Consider the following 19,566-nt stretch of genomic DNA (forward strand, 5'->3'; position numbering starts at 1 on the left):
TTCTTCTCTGGGTTTTCACACTTTTCCCAGATTCGCCTCTTAGTGCTTCTTAGAGCTTTGTTTCCTTTCACCGCCCGTCCTGCTGCTGTTTCTTCCTCTCTTCTCGTGTTCGTTTTTTAGTTTGTCCTCCACTTCATCTTTAACGCCTGTCTGATGGTGAGCTGCTCCCTCCTCCCTGTTTTCTCGTCCCCTCCATCCTTTCCGTCCCGCTCCGTCCTCATTCACTTTCACTCTTTCTCGTCTTTGCTCTGTCCCTTTCTGCGCGACGCTGCGATGCCAGTACTCGAAGGTCTCTGGGGCCCAGATTTCAGGGTGCGGGACTCCGGCCTCACCGTCGGGGTCTATCCGGACGAGCCTCCTGGCTCGCGGGTGTGGGGACCTCTCAGGACCCCTCCTGTTAATTGCGGTGGCCTCTCGCTGGCCCTGGAGCTCCCGGCTCTTATACGGCAGCTCAGGGCAGCTTGGCGAGCTCGCAGGAGAGGCCCTCAGGGGCCAGAGAGAAGTGAAGGCAGCACCTGGACTGAAGCGGTGCGGGACGAGGCTGACGAGGGCAAGCAGGACCTGGAGAACAGTAGTGCACATCTGGAAGGTAAATACTTTATAAAGAAAGATGTCTGTGACATCTGTCGTGTTTTATGCATGTTGCTTTAGTTTGACGCCTCGTGGAGCAATCCCAGCGTAAAAGTGACCTATTGAGATTTCTTTGAGCTCCTTCTTTAAAACATAACTTGTTTATATTCTGGATTATAGAGCTTGTAGCTGCTCATTTTCACCACTCACAGTTGCAGCTCTGTGCTTTTTCTACATTAGTGTTTAATTTTCATTCTCCATTTTGACTCAACGCTGCACACGCTTGGGTTTTTGGACCTGCGTGTGTGTGTGTGACAGATTAACTTTGACCGGCGCGCCTCTGGTTGTACGCCTGTGTGTGTGTGTGTGTGCGTGCGCGTGTGTAAGTGACGTGGGCCGAGGCTCAGAGTCGTTCCGACAGACGACTAGATGAGACGGTGGAATGAGGGATTTGGGCCGAAAAGCCACAGCGTCCAGTAAATGAAGCTGCGGTACCATCTGCCGAGCTGCAGCTGTTCTGATGAGACTGATGTGACCACATCTGGATGTTGTTTACAGTCTGAAGTGACGAGAGGCGTGGCGCTTTACCAACCGATGCTTAACGTCAGGGAGTGTTTTTAAGTGTTCGATGATGAAAACGTCAGTGACTATTGTTCTGCGACGTGTTTTTGTGCTGATGTTTTGGCTTCAGATTATCTTGTGTCAGAGGCGTTTTGATAAAAGTAAAATCAGTGACGTGTGATCACAGGGATGGAACGATTTTAAGTTTTTTGATTTCACGATGAAGACATGGTTCATTATTTGGGGGATTCCCTGCGACATCAGCAGCCGGTGGCTTTCCCCATAAACTTCAGCAACCTCGTAAATAAAAGTTTCTCGCAGCGAGAGAAAGTCTGTCAGCAGCGTTCGACTGCAGATTATTTAAACGTGTCGAGACTCCGGGAGGTAACCATCAGCGGGGACACTGAGTCATCGTGACATTTACCCACAATCCCTGAAAAGAACCAACGTTGTGTTTTTATCAAGAGCAGACGACGAGTTTGTGTTTTCTCATTTTTATTTTGGAGTTTAGGATTAAAATTTCCACGTTAAGAACAACATTGAAATATGAGGATTAAAATGATCAGCTAATCCAGTAAATTAAGTCATCAAAGTAAATGAATGTTTTCTTTTTATTGTTGCTACAGTGTCAATTACTGTTTTCTGTACAATGTGTAGATTTTGTTTGGATTTCATAACTTTATTAGCTATTTGTTCACTTTATTCTTGATTTATTTTTTTTGTTTTTGTTTTAAAATGCAACAAAATAAACACAATACAAACTTCTATTTGATTTATTTTTTACCCATGGCTGTACTACTAAAAATCTGACTTCATAATCACCAAAAGATTAACAAGCACTCACTTTCCTATATTATATTATTTTTAATTGTTGGAATAAAAAACAGTTCTAAAATGATACAGAACTTCCACAAAGTCTTGTAATTTCTTCTTAACTTACTGCAGCTTGTAGATTCGCTTTCTTACAGCTTAAAAGGATAAAAAAAAAATTAAAAATTCCTGACGTGACAAATCTTTGCAGGGGACAACATAATTTGACCGAACTGTTTAGAGTCCAGTTAGAAACCATTTTTGATTAAAGCCTTAAACACATAGAAAGATGTGCTGTGTTTACAGCATGTTTTTGATGAGTAAACTTAGTTATTTCTGCACATACTTTTTAAAGTAGAGAGCTGTAAATACATTGTTTTAAGTGTATTTGTTTGTACTTAAATGTAGATTGGGGGGACATGATGTCACAGCCTACTTTGCACACAGAACCCACCTTTGTTTTGTGTATTGACCAACAACAGCACGACGTCAGTGTTTTGAGCATTTTTTTTTCTGTTTGTTTACTTCGTCTTGATTTGTTGCCAGTAAACTTTAGCTTTGTGCTCATTGTATCACTTAAATAAAAAGGTAATCAATATCAAATAAAAAGCACGTTTTGGAAGAAATTTTACGCTTGCCTATTTTTTGTTGTTGTTCATGTTGGTGTTACTGCCACCTAGTGGTGCTCTGTCAGTGTTTAAGCGTATTTATTATAATTTATGGTGCCTGTGACATGCAGTTTGTACAAATGCAAAAATTTGAACATTTCAGTACTTGAGAAATTTGGCACAATACACAGTATTTTAGGATACAAACATAATAGGAACCCATTTTGTCACAAAGCAGACATATTTTTTAATGTTTCATTGAGAGTGACGACAAAGGGGAACTGTTCAGCTTCTGTTTGGTTGCTTGATCGGCATGTTGAGCCATCGGCTGTGCCTATGTTTCTTCTGAAATTTGACAATAATTTGTAATTATTGTCAAATTTAAGAAGAAACGTAGGTTAATTTGTTTTGAGTGTAGTACCTTTTTTCGGCCACCATGGCAGTATAAGACTGTTTAAACTGAAGGATGGTTAGTGAGGGAGTGAGCAGCGTGTCTCTTTAAGTCAAATGGGAGGGAGACTCTTTGACATGACATGGGCTGTTTCTCATACCTTTTTTCTTTTCTCAAAATGGCGGATGCTCGGTGTGGTTTGAGCTCTTTAGCATAGCATTTTTCACACAAAACTTTTAATTTAAAAAAATCAGTAAACACGTCCTCAGCTTCTTTTTGCAGAGAAAAACAACTTTTTACACGAAGGCACGGGTTTTAATCGTGAATTTTGGAGCTTCGACAAGACGGAGGTTTTTCCCCAAGGTCAGCCTATTAGCTTAGCTCGTAGCTTAGCTTCTCAGTTTAGCTGCTTTTAACGATCCAAAAACGCAAGTTTGGAATGTTAAAATGGATTTCAACGAGAAAAGAGAAAGGGCGGGGTCAGTGGACAGGGCACAGGAGTTGAGCCTTTTGTCGTCCAGTGTCTTCAGTAGAAAGAGACATGAAGAATCGATAAAGCCGATAAATGTAAACGAGGCTGTTAATTTTCATTTATCATGCAATTAATTTGATTTATTGTTTATTGCGACAGGCCTAGTTACAGTGTAGGCTTATTGAAAGAATGGTGGCACCTGTCTAAAGTTTTTTTTTTTGTTTTGTTTTGGTTTTTGTCCTATTTGTTGGTTCCCGCTCTCGTTAACTTTTTAACCCGTACAATCCCAATCACGTGAGTAATAATAAAGTTGACAATCGTGCGTCGTTACGTTGAAAACCCACGAAACAGTGAGTCCACGAAAGTCGGAACAGCGAAGTATTGAGGGACAACTGTATATTATATATGTTATCATTATAATCGTGCATTGGTGTTATCATGAAAATACGACGTCACCGCCGTCTTGTCAGGACATTATTTTAAATGAATGATAAAATATCTGAAAATATTTGTAGTGTGGTAGGACTAAATTTCTGCAACATGTTCATTTAAAAAGCCAATAATAAACTTTTCAGTCACTCAGTTAAAAAATATTCTAGTAGAAAAAATGAACGTTGCCTTCATTTCTTTACTGAGTTGTATAAACGTCTGCGCTGAACTTATTTCAAGTGAATCTTATGTTTCATGAATAATTTGGTTCCACCAGTAAGATGTTGTGTTTGTGCATGGAGGACCAGCTGCCAGTAGGAGGACACATCATTCGCTCCTGCGTATCTAAACCAAGCTGTCTTTGACTCAGAACTGCTCAGCTTTGGGTTTTAACAGTCAACCTTTGAAAGGGGAAAACAGCCCAAAAGCACAAACGCCCACAGAGTCCCAGTGAATCCAAGTCAACATATTCTTCCTGTCAGCTCTTCTCCTGTCCTCATGCGTGGGTGAGAAATGTGCTGTCATGTTTTTACATTTCAAAACAAGGATTTTAACCTCCTTTTGCATGTGCGTGGACTCATGCGACAGAAGCGTTTGCGTTCGGGGGCACGAGGGTGGCTTCGTCTTCAAACACGCGTTCTGACTGATTCATGTTTCCACCGCGAATGACCCAGTTCTGTGCAGCATGAAAACAATGACCCAGTTATGGGAAGAGAAAGCAGAAAGAGGCGGTGATGAGAAGGACGGATCAGATGGAGAAGGATGATAGAAAGTTTTACAGAGGAGGTGGAGACAGACGGAAGGAGGGGGGGGGGGGGGGGGGTTATAAAAGAAAAACAAAGATTAAAAAATACCTGGAGGCGGGAGTTTGTATACATTTGTTCATAATCTGGGAGAGTGATCTTGTGTATTCCAGCAGATTATATTCTTGTCATGGTCTGCCAATACATTAGATTGTAAAAAAAAAAATAATGAGTTTATCCCCATTTGTTCCTTTTTTTGCACAAAGTAGATCATTTTAAAATAAGCTGCTTTGTATTTGTATTTGTTTGTCTGACTGTATGCACTAATATTATTATTATGACAATTTTCCATCATATTTTTGATGTCCATTTTTTTTACAAAAATCACACCTACCTGCAAAAACCGTTTGGCTTTTTATACACGAAATCCAGTAACTTGTGGAAGTTACTGCAAACTCATTAAAAGTTGCTTTTAGCATCTTTTCAGCGGGAGTCACTGAGGTGATGTGAACTGGCAACCTCTGGGGTATAATACGCTCCACTTCCTTAACCGCTTGTTTATAAACGATTCATTAGTTTTCACTTTGTTCAAGTGAAGATTTTCTGTGTACACTAGTCCCTCGTTTATCACGGGGTTTAGGGGCCCGTGCCCCCCGCGGTTCAGGTCTCTCTTGTAAATGAGTCCCAGAGGATCAATGGGATTAACCTGTCTAAATAAAGTTTGGATGAAAAGTGAAAACCCGTGAAGTAGGAATGCAGTAGTCCAAGTTCAACTTTCACTCCCAATCTCCCTCCTTCTGTGTAAATAAACAATTTAAATTTAAATTGAAACGGTTAACTCTTCACTCAGCTGATGCAGTACGGAGCAGAAATGTACTTCTTGATCATTTACACTGTAACAGCCGAACATAGAAGTTGTAAAATAATTTCAAATAACTTTTTAACACTTTTATATTTTGTGATTATGATGGTTTTATGATGTGACATACTTTTTGAAGTTTAAGTTTGAAGACAAAAGTCGATCGGTGCAGCTGGACAGCAAAGGCTGCTGCAGCCGGAGGAGAAATGTAGGCGTGGCAGAGAGCTGCAGGTGGCAGTAAGTGGAGATCATGACAGGCTGCAGAGGGAGCTTCTCCCTGCACCTGTGGGCTGCACGCAGGTGCTAAATCATTTAAAATTATTTATATAAAAAATAAAAATCCATGCCGTTTGTGTGGCTCATCCATCAATCAGCCAACTGTGTGTCATGTCCACTCTTACTTTGAAAAACTGCGAAAGAGCGAGGGACTACTGTACCCCCACTGCAGACCCAGTTCTGTTTGGTCTTTGTGCCTCTGGCCTTGTGGTGTATAAGTTACACATTTTTACTCCAGGATTCAGAGTGTTGTTGTGCTTTTATGTTCCTTCACAATCCAATGGGTGAACAATTGCAGTGGAATAAAAATAATTCAAAAACACCTCAAGTAGTTGTTTTCTGACAAACTTTCAGAATGACAGAGTTGTGTTCAATTCTCCGTGCGGATTTATTGTTTTTGTTATAAAACGTGTCAACAATCAAGACTTTTCACATAGAACATCTTGGTTCTGGACCTAAAATTACTTTCCGACTCTTAAGAGTCAGAGCAGCACCAACCTGTTACATAACAACTCGTCTTGTTGCACAGTGCAATAAATCCCTTTTTCACCAAAAGTCTTTTAGATCGGATGCCATGTTCTATTATTTAATGTCTTTTTTTTTTTTTCATTGCAGCTGATTTAAATACATTTTACAGCACAAATGATTTTGAAAACCCCTGTGTTTAAGGCTAGAACCCTCTGTTCAGTCATCTACCCAATGGTTCCCAACTCTGGTCCTTGAGGAACACCGTCCTGCATGCTTTAGTTTCCCTGTTTTGACACATCTGATTTAAATGAATGGATGATTAACAGGCTTCTGCAAAACACAAGGAAGTAATTAAATCACTGAATTAGGTGTGTTGGAGCAAGAAAACAATTAAAACATGCGGGATGGTGTTCCTCAAGGACCTGGGTTGGGAACCACTGAGTTTGACTATCGATCTTTAACTTTCTCCTCAGAGTTTCCTCTTCCTGGCTTTGACTGGCTACTTTCTCCTCTTCTGTCCTCTACAGCTGATGGCAGGCTGAACGCTGGGCATGCTGACGTGTTGCTGGCAGAGAGACGAGGCTCCTTCCCGCTGATCGACCTGCGGATCCTGAAAAGTAAGAGTCACACGGCCAGCAACAGAACTGCACACAGTTCAGAACCGAAACGGTTTTCTTTGTGCAAAACTTCCAGTTTGTCTGATTTGAATTTCAGCAAATCTAAGGCACAAATCAATTTTTAAAATTACAAATGAGTTGTGAAGTTTGGCAAAAAAAATTAAACAAAGTATTTACCTTCATTTATTTTATTTAAACGAGAACAAAGGGAATAATTGTCACTGTCTCTTTAATGAAAAACAGTAAATCTAGAAGATAAGACCAGCAACACACACAAAAAGCTCCTTACTATTAAGATTATCATTTGTACTCTTAATTTAGGATTTTAATAATTGATTTAAAAAAAAATAAAGATTACAGTTTGTAAGAGGAATTTGTTACCGGTACTACTTTTACTGAATATTATAATTAATTTATGGCATTTGAAAGAGCAAGTCTGGTGCTTGTGCAACATATTTACCTTTTAAATGATTTTAACATTCGGTGATCACACCGGTGTGGCCTGAGTTACATTTTCACCTTCTTTATTTCCTTGCTGACAAGGTAAACCCAGATTAATGGAAGGATAAATGTGTGTAAATCCAGCCTAAAGTCATTGTGCGTGCAGAAAGGGTCTGAGCTGTCCAATCAAACTAAAGCTGTGGGTTATAGTGAGGCGTCTGCAGGGTAGTTTTGTGTCCAAGTGGTTCACCTTTTTCTGTAGTCCGTCGCTATAGTAACTAAGGAAACAAACAATCTTTTATTAGATGCTTTAACATATTTGTGGGAAATTGTCTCATATGTTTGCATTAGCCATGTTTACTAAACTAAATCACTCTATGGTTTTATATTTGTTAAAGGCTTAGATAACTGATAAACCAGGGTTGCAGCTGAAATCAATTTAGCTCACGAGCGTCTGATCGGAGGAACAACTGGTATACTTTCATTTTATATTCTATGTTTATATTACATGTATATTTGTACATTTACGTTAAGCTATATAACATAGATGTTATGTTGGGACAAACTTCTGCTCCTCATTTTTTGTACTGTAAAAACAAAACCATCGCTCCTGGCAATCAGACAAGTCTACGTCAACTTTATCATTTTAAAATTGATCTTATAAGTTACAAATACTAACATTAAATTGAAATAAAATATTAATTTGTCGCTCCACCACGCTCAGTCCAGCACTACCAGAGTCAGTGCAGGATATAAACACGTTGATCTGCATGAGGAGAGGCTCTTTATGTGCGTAATGGTGACATTTTTACGTCACCGCAACAACTAAAAACAGATGTAGAGTTAACTTGTTAAATGGTTTAGTTTGACTGAGACTGCAGTCAAGTCATAAATTAGCTTAAAGAACAAAAGTGAAAAGCAGAGATAAAATGTTCACCAGTTTAAAGAACGCTACTTCTGTTAACTGTTTAACCAAATTCTAGAAATGATAGTGATTCAGATCTAGGTTTTTTTTTTTTTTTTGTAATTAAATTGGCATCTGCATTTATCTGAGCTGAACTCAACTTCCCAGCACCGCATGCATTTAACTTTACTGACGAACCGTGCCGAGGGTTAGAGAGCAATTTTTCACAGAGGACAAGGTTGATTTAGATACTTAAAAAAAAAAAAAAAAAAACTTTAATAAATAAAATCATTTAAAAATGGTGTTTTGTATTTACTTGGGTTATCTTTGTCTGAAGTTAACATTTGCTTGATCTGAAGTGTGTGACCAAAAAAACAACAATAAAACAACAGGATAATTTTTCACAGCACAGTACATTTGACAACACAGAGTACAGTACAACAATTAGGCCTGTCACGATAAATTTTGCTGGGCGATTAATTGTCTCAGAAATTATTGCGATAAACGATATTGTTTGAAATTGGACAATAATTAGTAATTATTGTCAACTTTAAGAAGAAATGCTGGTTAATTTGTTTTTAGTGTAGAACCTTTTTCGACCACCAGATGGCAGTATAAGACAGTACCAAAGGATGGATAGTGAGGGAGCGAGCAGCGTGTGTCTTTAAGAAAAATGGGAGGCCCCTTGATGTGACATCGGCTATCTCTATTGCCTTTTGTTTTCCGGTTTTCAAAATGGCGGACACTCGTTGTGGTTTGAGCTCTTTAGCGTAGCATTTGTCACACAAAGCTTTTAACAAAAAAATCAGTAAACAAGTTCTCAGCTTCTTTTTGCAGAGAAAAACAGCTTTTTACACGAAGACACAAGTTTCAACCGTGAATTTTGGAGCTTCAACAAGATGAAGGTTTTTTCCCCCGAAGTCGGCCTGTTAGCTTAGCTCGTAGCTTAGCTTCTCAGCTTAGCTGCTATTAAGGATCCAAAAACATGATTTTGTATCGTTAAAATAGATTTTAAAGAGAAAGGGAGGGATCAGTGAAGAACACTGAGCTTTTTTTTCATCCAGTGTCTTCAATAGAACGAGAGACATGAAGAAACGATAAAGCCGATAAATGAAAATGAGGTCAATAATTTTCATTTGTCATGCGATTATTTGATTTATTGTTTATCGCGACAGGCCTCTAACAAGAAGTAAATAAAAATAACAAAAATAATCTGTTTCCTTTTTACACATGCATCACTGTAGAGCTTTCTGACATCTAATGAGCTGGTTCATGATATTCTTATTTCTTGATTTCAGCGAGTGCGCAGCAGGAGGAGGTAGAGACCGGCACGAGGAGGAAGTTAAAACGTCTGCTGAGCTTCCAGAGATACTTTCACGCCTCCAGGTTGCTGAGGGGTCTGGTTTCACACACTCCCGGGTCGCTGCACCTCCTGGACGATGACTACCTGGGACAGGCAGTGGTGAGGACACAAACACAAGCGTCCCCCTCACTCTTTGTCCGAGTGAGACACTCTTCTCACCCACAGCTCTCCGTCTTTCCTCACAGCACATGTTGTCAAAAGTAGACGCGTGGAGCTTCGACATTTTCCTCTTCGATCGTCTCACAAACGGTGAGAGGATTATTTTTGACTCATTGCATTAGTCTGATTGATTTAATTACGTTCCTCGCATATTCCTGTCCCTCCCCTGTGAGTTGAAATGTTTTTCTGATTTTTCTGTGTTTTAGGTAACAGTCTGGTGACTCTCATGTGCCATCTTTTCAATGTTTGTGGTCTGATCCACCACTTCCAGCTGGACATGGTTAAACTGCACAGGTTTCTTGGTACGCTGTGAGAAAATCCTCCATTTTGTCTTGTTCTAAAGTTATAATAGCGTCCCCTCTTTTAGGTTCTTGACTAGAAATCTGCCGTCTCTGCAGCTTTAAAACGGTTAAACAGGGTTTTTTATTTGTCAAAACTTCACGAGAAGTCAAAACGAGCTTCTCTGAATACCAAAAAACATTTTTATTTTATTTAATAAAACGCATACACGGATCGTTTCTCTTGACTGATTCGCTCGTTTTTCCAGGTTTGGTGCAGGACGATTACCATTCCCACAATCCATATCACAATGCTGTTCACGCTGCTGATGTGACTCAAGCCATGTACTGCTACATGAAGGAGCCCAAGGTAAAAATAAAAAAAGGCGCACACATTCTCTCTGCTGTCGTGTCCCCTGTCATACACAGTAAGGCTGGAGCTCCTGCTGGACATGATCTATTAGCCGTGCTCCCAGAGGGATGATTCCCGCTCACTTGAACTCAACGGCACATCCATCTAAAGCTCAGAGATGCCTCTGAAGCCCTCTGACCAGATTAAGTGTCTTTACAGCTTTCCTTTTATTCAGTTATTGTGTTTGTGTCCTCTTGTTGCTCCGTAAAGCTTTTTGTGATTAACTCTATTTTGTTAAAAGCTCTAAATGAAATTCAATACAGCTCACAAGCTTGTGCGTTACAGAAACCAGGCACGCTGTCACAAAGTGACAAGTCTGCAGTTTCTCTGATCGATACGTCATTTTGTCCTTTACTCAGTATGAAGTGTTTTCCTCTGTGCTCTGATAAACAGCTGGGCAAGTCCTAAAGAACGATCTGCAAAGACGTGTGAGAACTTTGGTTCTGAGCGCTAAATTAAAGATCCTGTAAATGTGGAGGTTAACATGAACTTTGTAATACGCAGAATTATGTGCATTGTGCACTGATTTAGTTCTACCAATGTTTTGTTCCGAAGATACTGAAGGTTATATTTCTGCTGAGGGTTCTTTTGAATTGTTTGTTGGATAATTTAATTATCCTATCATCAGCTCATTAATTAAATAAGCCACACAGGAAAGGAGAAGATCTTTCTTAGTCCAGGTTTAATCTTGCACAATGGAGCAGCTGTTGATAAGCCAGGTTACAGGATGTTGCATCACAAGTTCTGCTCACAGGCAGTATAAAGAAGTGTCTTTTTATAATGGTACAAAAGCGAGGTCAAGACAACTCTGCTTTCCAGCTTAGGACCTTGAGTTTATCAGGTGAATGGCTCCATGCTTCTGCAGGCTCCACTTTGCAAAGACAAAACAACTCTTAGCACACGCACACGGTTCTATAGCATTTGCCATTAGTAAGTGGAAAACATCCATGACCTTTACATCCCCTGTTATTGTTTAAATTTAAAAAAAGTGACAAAAAGAGATGAATTATTACTGTACAGAATAAATACCAAAAATCCTTGTAGAAAATGTTCTGGAACTTTTTGGGTTCAGGGACCCCTTACAGGGGAGAAAAAGTTTCAGGGACCCCCTCATAACCCTCATGTTTATCAAATCATTTTCTTCAGTTTGTGTCTTTAATGCAATGGAAATATTTGTCTAACATAAATACTTGAGACCTGTTCTTTAATAGTGTTGATACGTTTTTTTAAACATGGAATATTTTTCATTCAAGATACACTTAATTAACAACATTTTTAATTTCAACTTCTAAAAATTACAGTTTTGAGAAAATTAACAGCATCAAAAAACACTTTAAAACTTTACCTATTCACATAATGAACATAAATGTGTTGCCACTTGTTCAAACCACTTTAAAACAAGTCGGGCTCCCCGTAAACAAAACGTATTGGGAAAAACCAAGGACGATTCAAGACTTTTGCACAGAACTGTATCCCTTTTCTTTGTCATTTTGTGATCAACATAGCAGCAAGGCTTTATTTCTAGTTCATGCAAAAGAGCAAGCTCGACTCTGTGGATCTTTGTGCGTTGCAGCTGGCCGAGCAGCTGACTCCTCTGGACGTGTTCCTGGGTCTGACGGCTGCCGCCGCTCACGACGTCGATCACCCCGGAGTCAACCAGACGTTTCTCATCAAGACCCAACACCACCTGGCCTCCCTCTACCAGGTACACGCAAACGTCCTGATGAGTGTCGGTGTGAGGGTGAACTTGTTCTGGGTTTATGTTTTGACCGGTCCTCGTCCTGTGTAGAACACCTCTGTGCTGGAGAGTCACCACTGGAGGTCCACTGTGGGCATGCTGCGAGAGTCAGGACTTCTGTCCCACCTGCCGGCTGACATGTCGTAAGAACACACGCAAACTTCATTGATGCTGATATGACAACATTTTACAAGTCCATGAAGAAGGAATCTGTTTTGTAGGCTGCATCAGCTTAGATTCTTCTCACTTTAATCCGTCAAAAAGTTTGATTTGTGTAAATCTTTAACATCAAATCAACCATTGATACCTGTGTCTTGCTGTTTCATGTAATCTGCTGCACAGCATTTGGTTTCATACAATTAAAAACTAAGCTGATGAAAATACCGTATTTTTTGGCACGTAAATCGTGTTTTTTTTTTTTTTTTTTTGCATAATTGATATGTTCTGTGACATATTTATGGATTTTTTTTCTCCCATATTTATAAACCAATTTTTGGCTGAGATATGACCGTTTTCATTCATTCTGACTGGAAAAAAAGAATTGAACAGTGCCACTTTCAGCCACTTGATGGCAGCAGAGTAGTAGTAGGTGTATGGCATACTGTTGTATCATGTAATAGGTAAACGTGTCTATAATGACAAATTCAAAAAAGTTCAAGACAAAAACAACTGGACTTTATTTATTATACTTTATACTTGATTGTTTTTGTCTTGAACTTTTTTGAATTTACCATATCCTGGATGACTGAGAATCTTCACCAGCTATTAATGACACAATCGGCTTGCCTTAGCCTCCCACCTTCGTTCTGCTCGCTGCCTGGAGCAACCTCAGCTTCATTTCGCTGCACCACTCCGGCGAAATGCAGCTAACGTGACCATTAAAGTGCATTTATTAAGTAAAAGTTCAACTGAGACACACCTTGCTATAATTTCAAGCAAACAAATAATTCTTTTAGGCGCTTTTCTTGTTAAATTTCCAAGAAACGAGCAGCGTTCCTCCTTTTTTTCCTCCCTCTGCGCGCTACCGGAGCACCGAGGCAGCGAATACATTTGAAATGCAGCTGATTTGACCGTCAAAGTGCATTTATTAAGCAAACACATTTACTATAATTTCGAGCAAATAATTGTTTTTAAGTGTTAATCTTGTTAAATTCTTGTTAAAGTCCTTCCTCCTGCGACCGCCATTTGACAGCCCATCGATTTTTGGCACAACACCGGCCCACATTTCTGGGTTGTCAGCGGTGACGTAATAAATGCGACGTATACAGTGAAGCAACTTATTTATGGATTTTTCCACTTTATTAGACATATTTGGACTGATGCGACTTATATGGCGGAATTTATGATAATTTGAGTTTCAGATTATTTTTCTTCTTTAGCGTTCTGGATGAAACTTCTCCTGAGCTTCGCCATGGCTCTAGTCATGAAGCCAAATCAGCTTCACAGAGGGAACACTTTATCTTTAAGCCAAATAAAAAATCAAGTCCAATAATTTGGAGAAGGGAATTATTCTGTTGTTTGCAAACTAATCAATAGTTGATTATCACATTGCATGGCTCACAGCAGTGACTAACATCATTTTCTCCTCCAAACTCTTCCTTGGTCACAAAACCTGCCTAGGAACGCACAAACGCCGCACAGACAGAAACGTGTAAAACTTTATCAGCTGCATTTTTCAGAAGCTTCAGTAACTTTTGTTCTTCAGTAAAAGACTAAACCCACATAGAAGTGGCATCTTTCTGACCATGAGCGAGATCACAGGTTCATTATCCTGTTAGAGGATAACTGGAGGTCGAGTCTCAGCGTTACTTTGTACTGAATGTTTGTTACTACCTGAAACTTTGTGTCCACGGAGTCTGGATCAAACAGCATCTCCTTGGACCATCTGAAACCTTTTGTATGCGACCTCCTGGAAGCACTGGTTTTGTTTGTGTAATCTTAGACTGAAGAGAGGGGATTTGAAAAAAAGTGCTTCTGCACCTGATGAAGTTTGATTCAATGGTTGGTCTCACTGCCTTTAAGGTGACCTTTGATGTGTCCTGCCCCAGTTTACCAGTATTGATAAATAACTTGTATCGTCGTAGACGTTATTGTACAAATATAACCTGAATAAGTCTGATTTAGTAAAATTATAAAAGTATATTTGATGCTGTCATTTGAGTTTACCTCTAACAGGAAGGTCAGAGGTCATTCATTAACATGTTCATCCAGAAGATGGGTCAGACTTGTGCTTTTTGTTTCGCTCACCTCTGCAGGCAGGCCATAGAGCAGCAGCTGGGGTCCATCATCCTGGCTACAGACATCAGCCGACAGAACGAATTCCTGCTGTCGTTCAGAGAACATCTGGACAGCCAGGACCTGGACCTTCAGCTGGCCTCTCACAGACACTTTCTACTGCAGGTAGAGCTCCCGTACGCTAGTCAATATGATAACTTTGCTGGAAACGTACATCCCTATGTAATATGTGATTTTTTTCCTTTTCTGGCCATCAGATTGCTCTGAAGTGTGCCGACGTGTGTAATCCATGTCGGGACTGGGAGCTGAGCAGACAGTGGGGTGAGAGGGTGTGTGAGGAGTTCTACAGGCAGGGTGAGAAGACGCCTCAAAGTCTGAATGAAGTATAAACAGACCTTATGTCTTTATCTGGCTCTAATACAAGTTGCATTTGAAGCACTGATGCCAAATCTGCTTTTAAAGCACCAGAAATGTTTGGAGAAAATGCAACTAAATGTCAGATTTCCTACAAAGAGAGGATGTTGACTTTGGAAAAACTGAATGATGGGGTGCTTTTATTCTGAAAAATAAACTCTCCTGCTTTATGGAGCAGAAAAAAGCTGAAATATTGAATAGAAGCATTCAGGTCGGCCACAGCACAGTGGAGGAGGGATGCGCTTTTCTTTCACTCCGGTTGATGTGTCACAACCCTCCATGCATTCATTCTAAAAATAAAAAAAACATCAAATGGTCTCTGATTAATAAAAAAATAATACTGTAAGAAAATAAATCTCTATAAATACACATTCATACATATTATATTTATGCTTATATATGCATACACACGTCTGTGGTGCTCAGTTCAGAATGATCTGACACACTATTTTTACGAGGACAAAAAGAGATTCCAGGTGATCATAAATAATCCAGCCAAAGTCCGTTTGATTTGATCCAGTTTAAGGAAATAAAAGACGTCTCTAATCCAGCTTGTACACGCAGATGGAGCTGCAGATTTCCAGTTTAGTTAGCAGCATTAGCCTCCTGGCCCGCAGAGCTGTAAATGCTATCGAGTGATTTTCGGCAGGAGAGAGAGAGAGTAGGTGAAGTGAGCCACACCCTGAACAGGACGTTAAAGCAAAAGGAGCAACATCCTCTCAACTTGCATTAGACCATGTAAGAGAAAATTCAGATTAGAACCTCTTCATATATAAACATCAGAGCATGTGTGATTAAGTTGCTGCAGTCTGTCAGCATCAGAGGGGATGTGGTGTCGGATATTTTAGTGCGGTGAGCTCGACGTACGATCCAACTTTCACACTATTTCTGCTCGTGAAACTGCCAAGCTGACGATAAAAAAAAAGCAGCTAATTCCTAAACGTTAGTCTTGATTTACAAAACATTTTTAGCTCAATAATCATTTCGAAACTTTGGGGCTTTGGACCAAAGTTCATGTTTAATAATCCAGGTGTAAAATCCAACAATGTTCAGTCAGGTCATCTGGATGGTTTCTTTTTTTTTATGTTGAGACGTTTCGCCCTCCGTCCTGTCGACGAGGGAGAGGGCGAGCACCAGAGGCCATCTTAGCACCAACATAACTGGATTTTTTCCACTTTGGAGTAAGCTGTTGGGGGAGAAGTATGGAAGCGAATGTCTCAATTTTCAAATTAAAATGGATTAATAGAAATGCTATTCATTTTCAAAATAAAGCTGAATGTTTTGACTCATAAATAACATTTAAAATAATCCAAACTGCATTTTCATTTTCTTCTCCAAGACTGCTCAATTTGTGAATTAATTAAAATGATAAATAATGTTTTAACATTTAATTTTCAAATGTATCCCTGTAAAAAGTGACCAAAATTCATTTTGAAATGTCAAATTTGAAAATAAAATGAATCGGCGCAGAAATGCTTTTTCATTTCAAAGTCAAAGCTGCGTGTTTTGACACATAAATTAAATTTAAAATAAATTATTTTCAATTTTGGAAAGTAAATGTTAAACGTCATTTTATTTATCATTTTAATTAATTTACAAACTGAGCAGTCTTGAAGAATAAAATGAAAATGATTTATTTTAAATGTTATTTATGAGTCAAAACATGCAGCTTTATTTTGAAAATGAAAAGCATTTCTATTAATCCATTTTAATTTGAAAATTGAGACACATCTGCTTCCATAGAGAATCAGTTTTGTTTGGTGTTTCCTCAGACTGATGAAGTCTTCTGGATGGAGGGTGAAGTGTCTTAAAACAAAATTAGAAACCGTCCAGATGACCTGGAGATTTGTGATCCTCAGTATTTTTTTTTTATTAACAACAACAACAAAAGAAATTCAACATAATATGTAAAAAAAAATGTATATGTTTTATTAGCGTTACTTTATTTCTGTAATTCTGTTCAACCGGCAGGTGACCTCGAGAGGAAGCTGAACTTGGACATTAGTCCTCTGTGTGACAAACACATGGACTCTGTCCCAGCGGTCCAGATCGGTGAGTTATAAACAGCACAACAATAAACAAACAAACAAACAAACATCATTGAAGACCAACCCAGAAGCTTGAAAAACGCTGCGTCATGTTTCAGGTTTCATGTCGTACATCGTGGAGCCTCTGTTTGAAGAGTGGCAGCGCTTCACTGAACCCAGCCCACTCAGCCACTTAATGATGGGCAACCTGCACAAGAACGAGGCTCGCTGGAGTCGTGTCCGACGCGCGCGCATGCCTCCAGAACCACGAGCTGACGAGCCCGAGCCCGAGGAAGGAGGCGGGGAAGGGGAGGACGTCTCTTAATCCCTCCTCGTGTCTCCCTGAGGCGTTTAATCTTCCTGTATTCCTGGAGGAGAGGAGTGTTTATCAAACTCTTTATTCCTCCCACAGCTGCTTGCTCATAGGCTCTGAGGCAGGGGAGCTCTGGAAGGCAGCTTGGCCAGGGTATGTGGAAAAACGGCTCCCTCTGCTGGAGCAGGGGATGAATGACGCTTTGTAAGAATATAAAGACTATCTTGAGTAAAAAAAAGAAGTGCATATACACACACATCTGCTTCAGATGATCTGAGGAAACATGTTAAAATGAAACGCTTCAGACTGATGACAGACATGTCGGCTGTGTTTACACAGTGCTGACAGGAGAATTCAAAAATGTAAAAAGCCTAAAGTATTTACAAGTCAGCTGGACTGAGAATTATACGACAGAATAATAAGAATATATAAATGAATATAATGACAATTCATTACGTTTTAAAATGTTACAATGATACGTATTAATCTCTTTTCACTGTTTCTTGTACATTTTTGTAGCGCTTGCACTCCCGTCGGACCTGAAGTGCGTTTTTAACTCTCAGCACTAAGTTGTGGTCGTGTGCAGCACACGGTTTGATCTGAAGTGACTTGGGTCGAGTCACGACTCGCGCTGTCAGCTGGACGTTTAGCGCCGAGTCACACACAGAGCCATTTGAAAGGAAAATAACAAAAAGTTCAGCCTGGTGTAACAATAAGCTGTATAATGTGTACTTGTACATACTGTGAAGAACTCCAGCAGTCCACATGCCAAAAACTCTCAGCAGTGTTTTCATCTTTTCTCTGGTGTTCACTCTGAAACAGCCAAACAAGCTCGAGCCTTAACCGCCACTCGGTCCATCAGTGAAACGTTGTTTTGTGTTTTCTGGACAAAAAGAAAAGTTTCACAGTATCGTGTATCACTAACAGTTCCTGCCTGTTCGTCCATATCAGCATCCTGACACGCACGGTACTGTAGCGGCTTGTTTCCTGATCAGTCTCTGTATCAGGGTCGGATTGGATCTTGGACCTGTGAACTTTTGCCAAGGTGTTCTATACTGTTCTACAAAACATCAGCTCACTGCGTTGTTACTGTTTTCTACTTCATTTTGCATCGCTCACAGCCGGCACTGTGCACTGCGTTGTGTCGTGTAGGAACTACACATGTATTTTATTCTGCACTTAATATCAAAGTATTTCTTACTGTTACTGGAGGGAGACGTTGACTCAAGTCCTATTTATTCACGCTCACTGGCCATGGTTGCTCCGCGACAATACTTCCTGCTGCAGCTCTTTGTAAATACAAGTTGATCCAAACATAAAATGTACAGTTTATTTTTTATCGCTTCGCTCCGGACACTTAAAGATTGTTCACGTTAATATATCGTCTCTGAGCAGGACGAACCCAGCCGGCGCTCAGAGTTTTATGTAAGATAATATTTAAATGTTCTGTTTACAGCAGGTGTAAAACTAAAGAATTTGCTCAAAGCTGTCCCTCTGAGGTGCAGAGCAACAATCAAACTGTCAGAAAGTTGGTTTCTGCCTGCAGCTCCGCCTCGTCTCGTTTATGTCTTTATTTTATGTGGTCTCATGGTTGTCGGTGCTGCGTTCACAGAATGTCCCCGAACACAAGCCTAACCTTGTCAAACACTTTTAACTTGTCTTTTTAAATACCAGAGTATCACGACTGAGTCTTTTTACAGCTTCCAGCCCTAAAAGCAAACCTGATTTTAACTCTCAGCCTAAAGTGTCGCTTTAGAAAAATGCTACCTAAATGTTCTTGTTGATTCTTGATAAATGAGCTGGAAGGCTTCAGGCCCGACTGTGTTTGAATACCTCTCTGAATGAACACTGTTACAGGGTAACCGAGCCATAACTGGTTTTACTTACTACTACGAATATGTACTGTATGTGTACATTGAGTAATATCAGCTTTACAACACGTGTACCTTTACATGACTCTTTGGAAATAAACACGTTACAGAAAATGTCAACGTCTTGTGTTTTGTTCATTTAAATATTCAACTCAATTGTAACTAATCTGCAGTTCAATTCAATTCACTTCAAAAATACTTTATTAATCCCAAAGGGAAATTAATTGTTGTTGTAGCTCATCTGCGGACTTAATTGCAGGTGCCAGGGGATGTTCTCAGTCCTCCCGCTGTTTTAAGCTGTGGTCAGGCACTCGAGCACAGCCTCCAGGTAAACGGTAATGCATCCACGGCACCTCCTTTTCAATTCATTTGGGATTTGGTGCTGTAGTTGAGGTCTTATTTGGGCTTTTGAGATGTTAATCAGTAGCTCCCAGTTGTAGAAAACCACCTTGTTGTTATGGTTACGCATCATAACAAATATCCAAATGTGAAAAAGGTTTCAGTAACAATCCTTCCAGCAGCACAGCATCTGATACCAGATGAAGTAATCATCCAAAAAAAAGTTATTTACATCCAGAAAAATTTGTAATTAAAGTTTTCCAAAGCA

The 19,566-nt window shown here is 39.8% G+C and overlaps 1 protein-coding gene across 1 annotated transcript; it reads left to right on the plus strand.

The window, feature by feature from the left end:
* Positions 1 to 17,100, plus strand: LOC119417886 (cAMP-specific 3',5'-cyclic phosphodiesterase 7B). Its single transcript, XM_037685136.1, has 12 exons — positions 1 to 589; positions 6,715 to 6,804; positions 9,448 to 9,611; positions 9,698 to 9,761; positions 9,878 to 9,973; positions 10,219 to 10,319; positions 11,935 to 12,066; positions 12,151 to 12,242; positions 14,355 to 14,499; positions 14,592 to 14,688; positions 16,720 to 16,800; positions 16,895 to 17,100. Exons 1-12 carry the CDS (start codon positions 154 to 156, stop codon positions 17,098 to 17,100), a joined length of 1,704 nt encoding a protein of 567 aa, XP_037541064.1. The 5' UTR covers positions 1 to 153.
* The last annotated feature ends 2,466 nt before the right edge of the window (positions 17,101 to 19,566 follow it).

This window comes from Nematolebias whitei, chromosome 12, assembly GCF_014905685.2.
Source record: "Nematolebias whitei isolate Nwh7 chromosome 12, NemWhi1, whole genome shotgun sequence".
Lineage (NCBI taxonomy): Eukaryota > Metazoa > Chordata > Actinopteri > Cyprinodontiformes > Rivulidae > Nematolebias > Nematolebias whitei.

What these genes read in the sequence shown, in the direction of transcription:
- LOC119417886 (XM_037685136.1), top strand. Translation starts at nt 154, where the DNA reads ATGGTGAGCTGCTCCCTCCTCCCTGTTTTCTCGTCCCCTCCATCCTTT. An exon ending in CGACCTGCGGATCCTGAAAA is followed by an intron (nt 6,805 to 9,447) that starts GTAAGAGTCACA and finishes TCTTGATTTCAG; the next exon opens with CGAGTGCGCAGCAGGAGGAG. An exon ending in TGAGGAGTTCTACAGGCAGG is followed by an intron (nt 14,689 to 16,719) that starts GTGAGAAGACGC and finishes TTCAACCGGCAG; the next exon opens with GTGACCTCGAGAGGAAGCTG.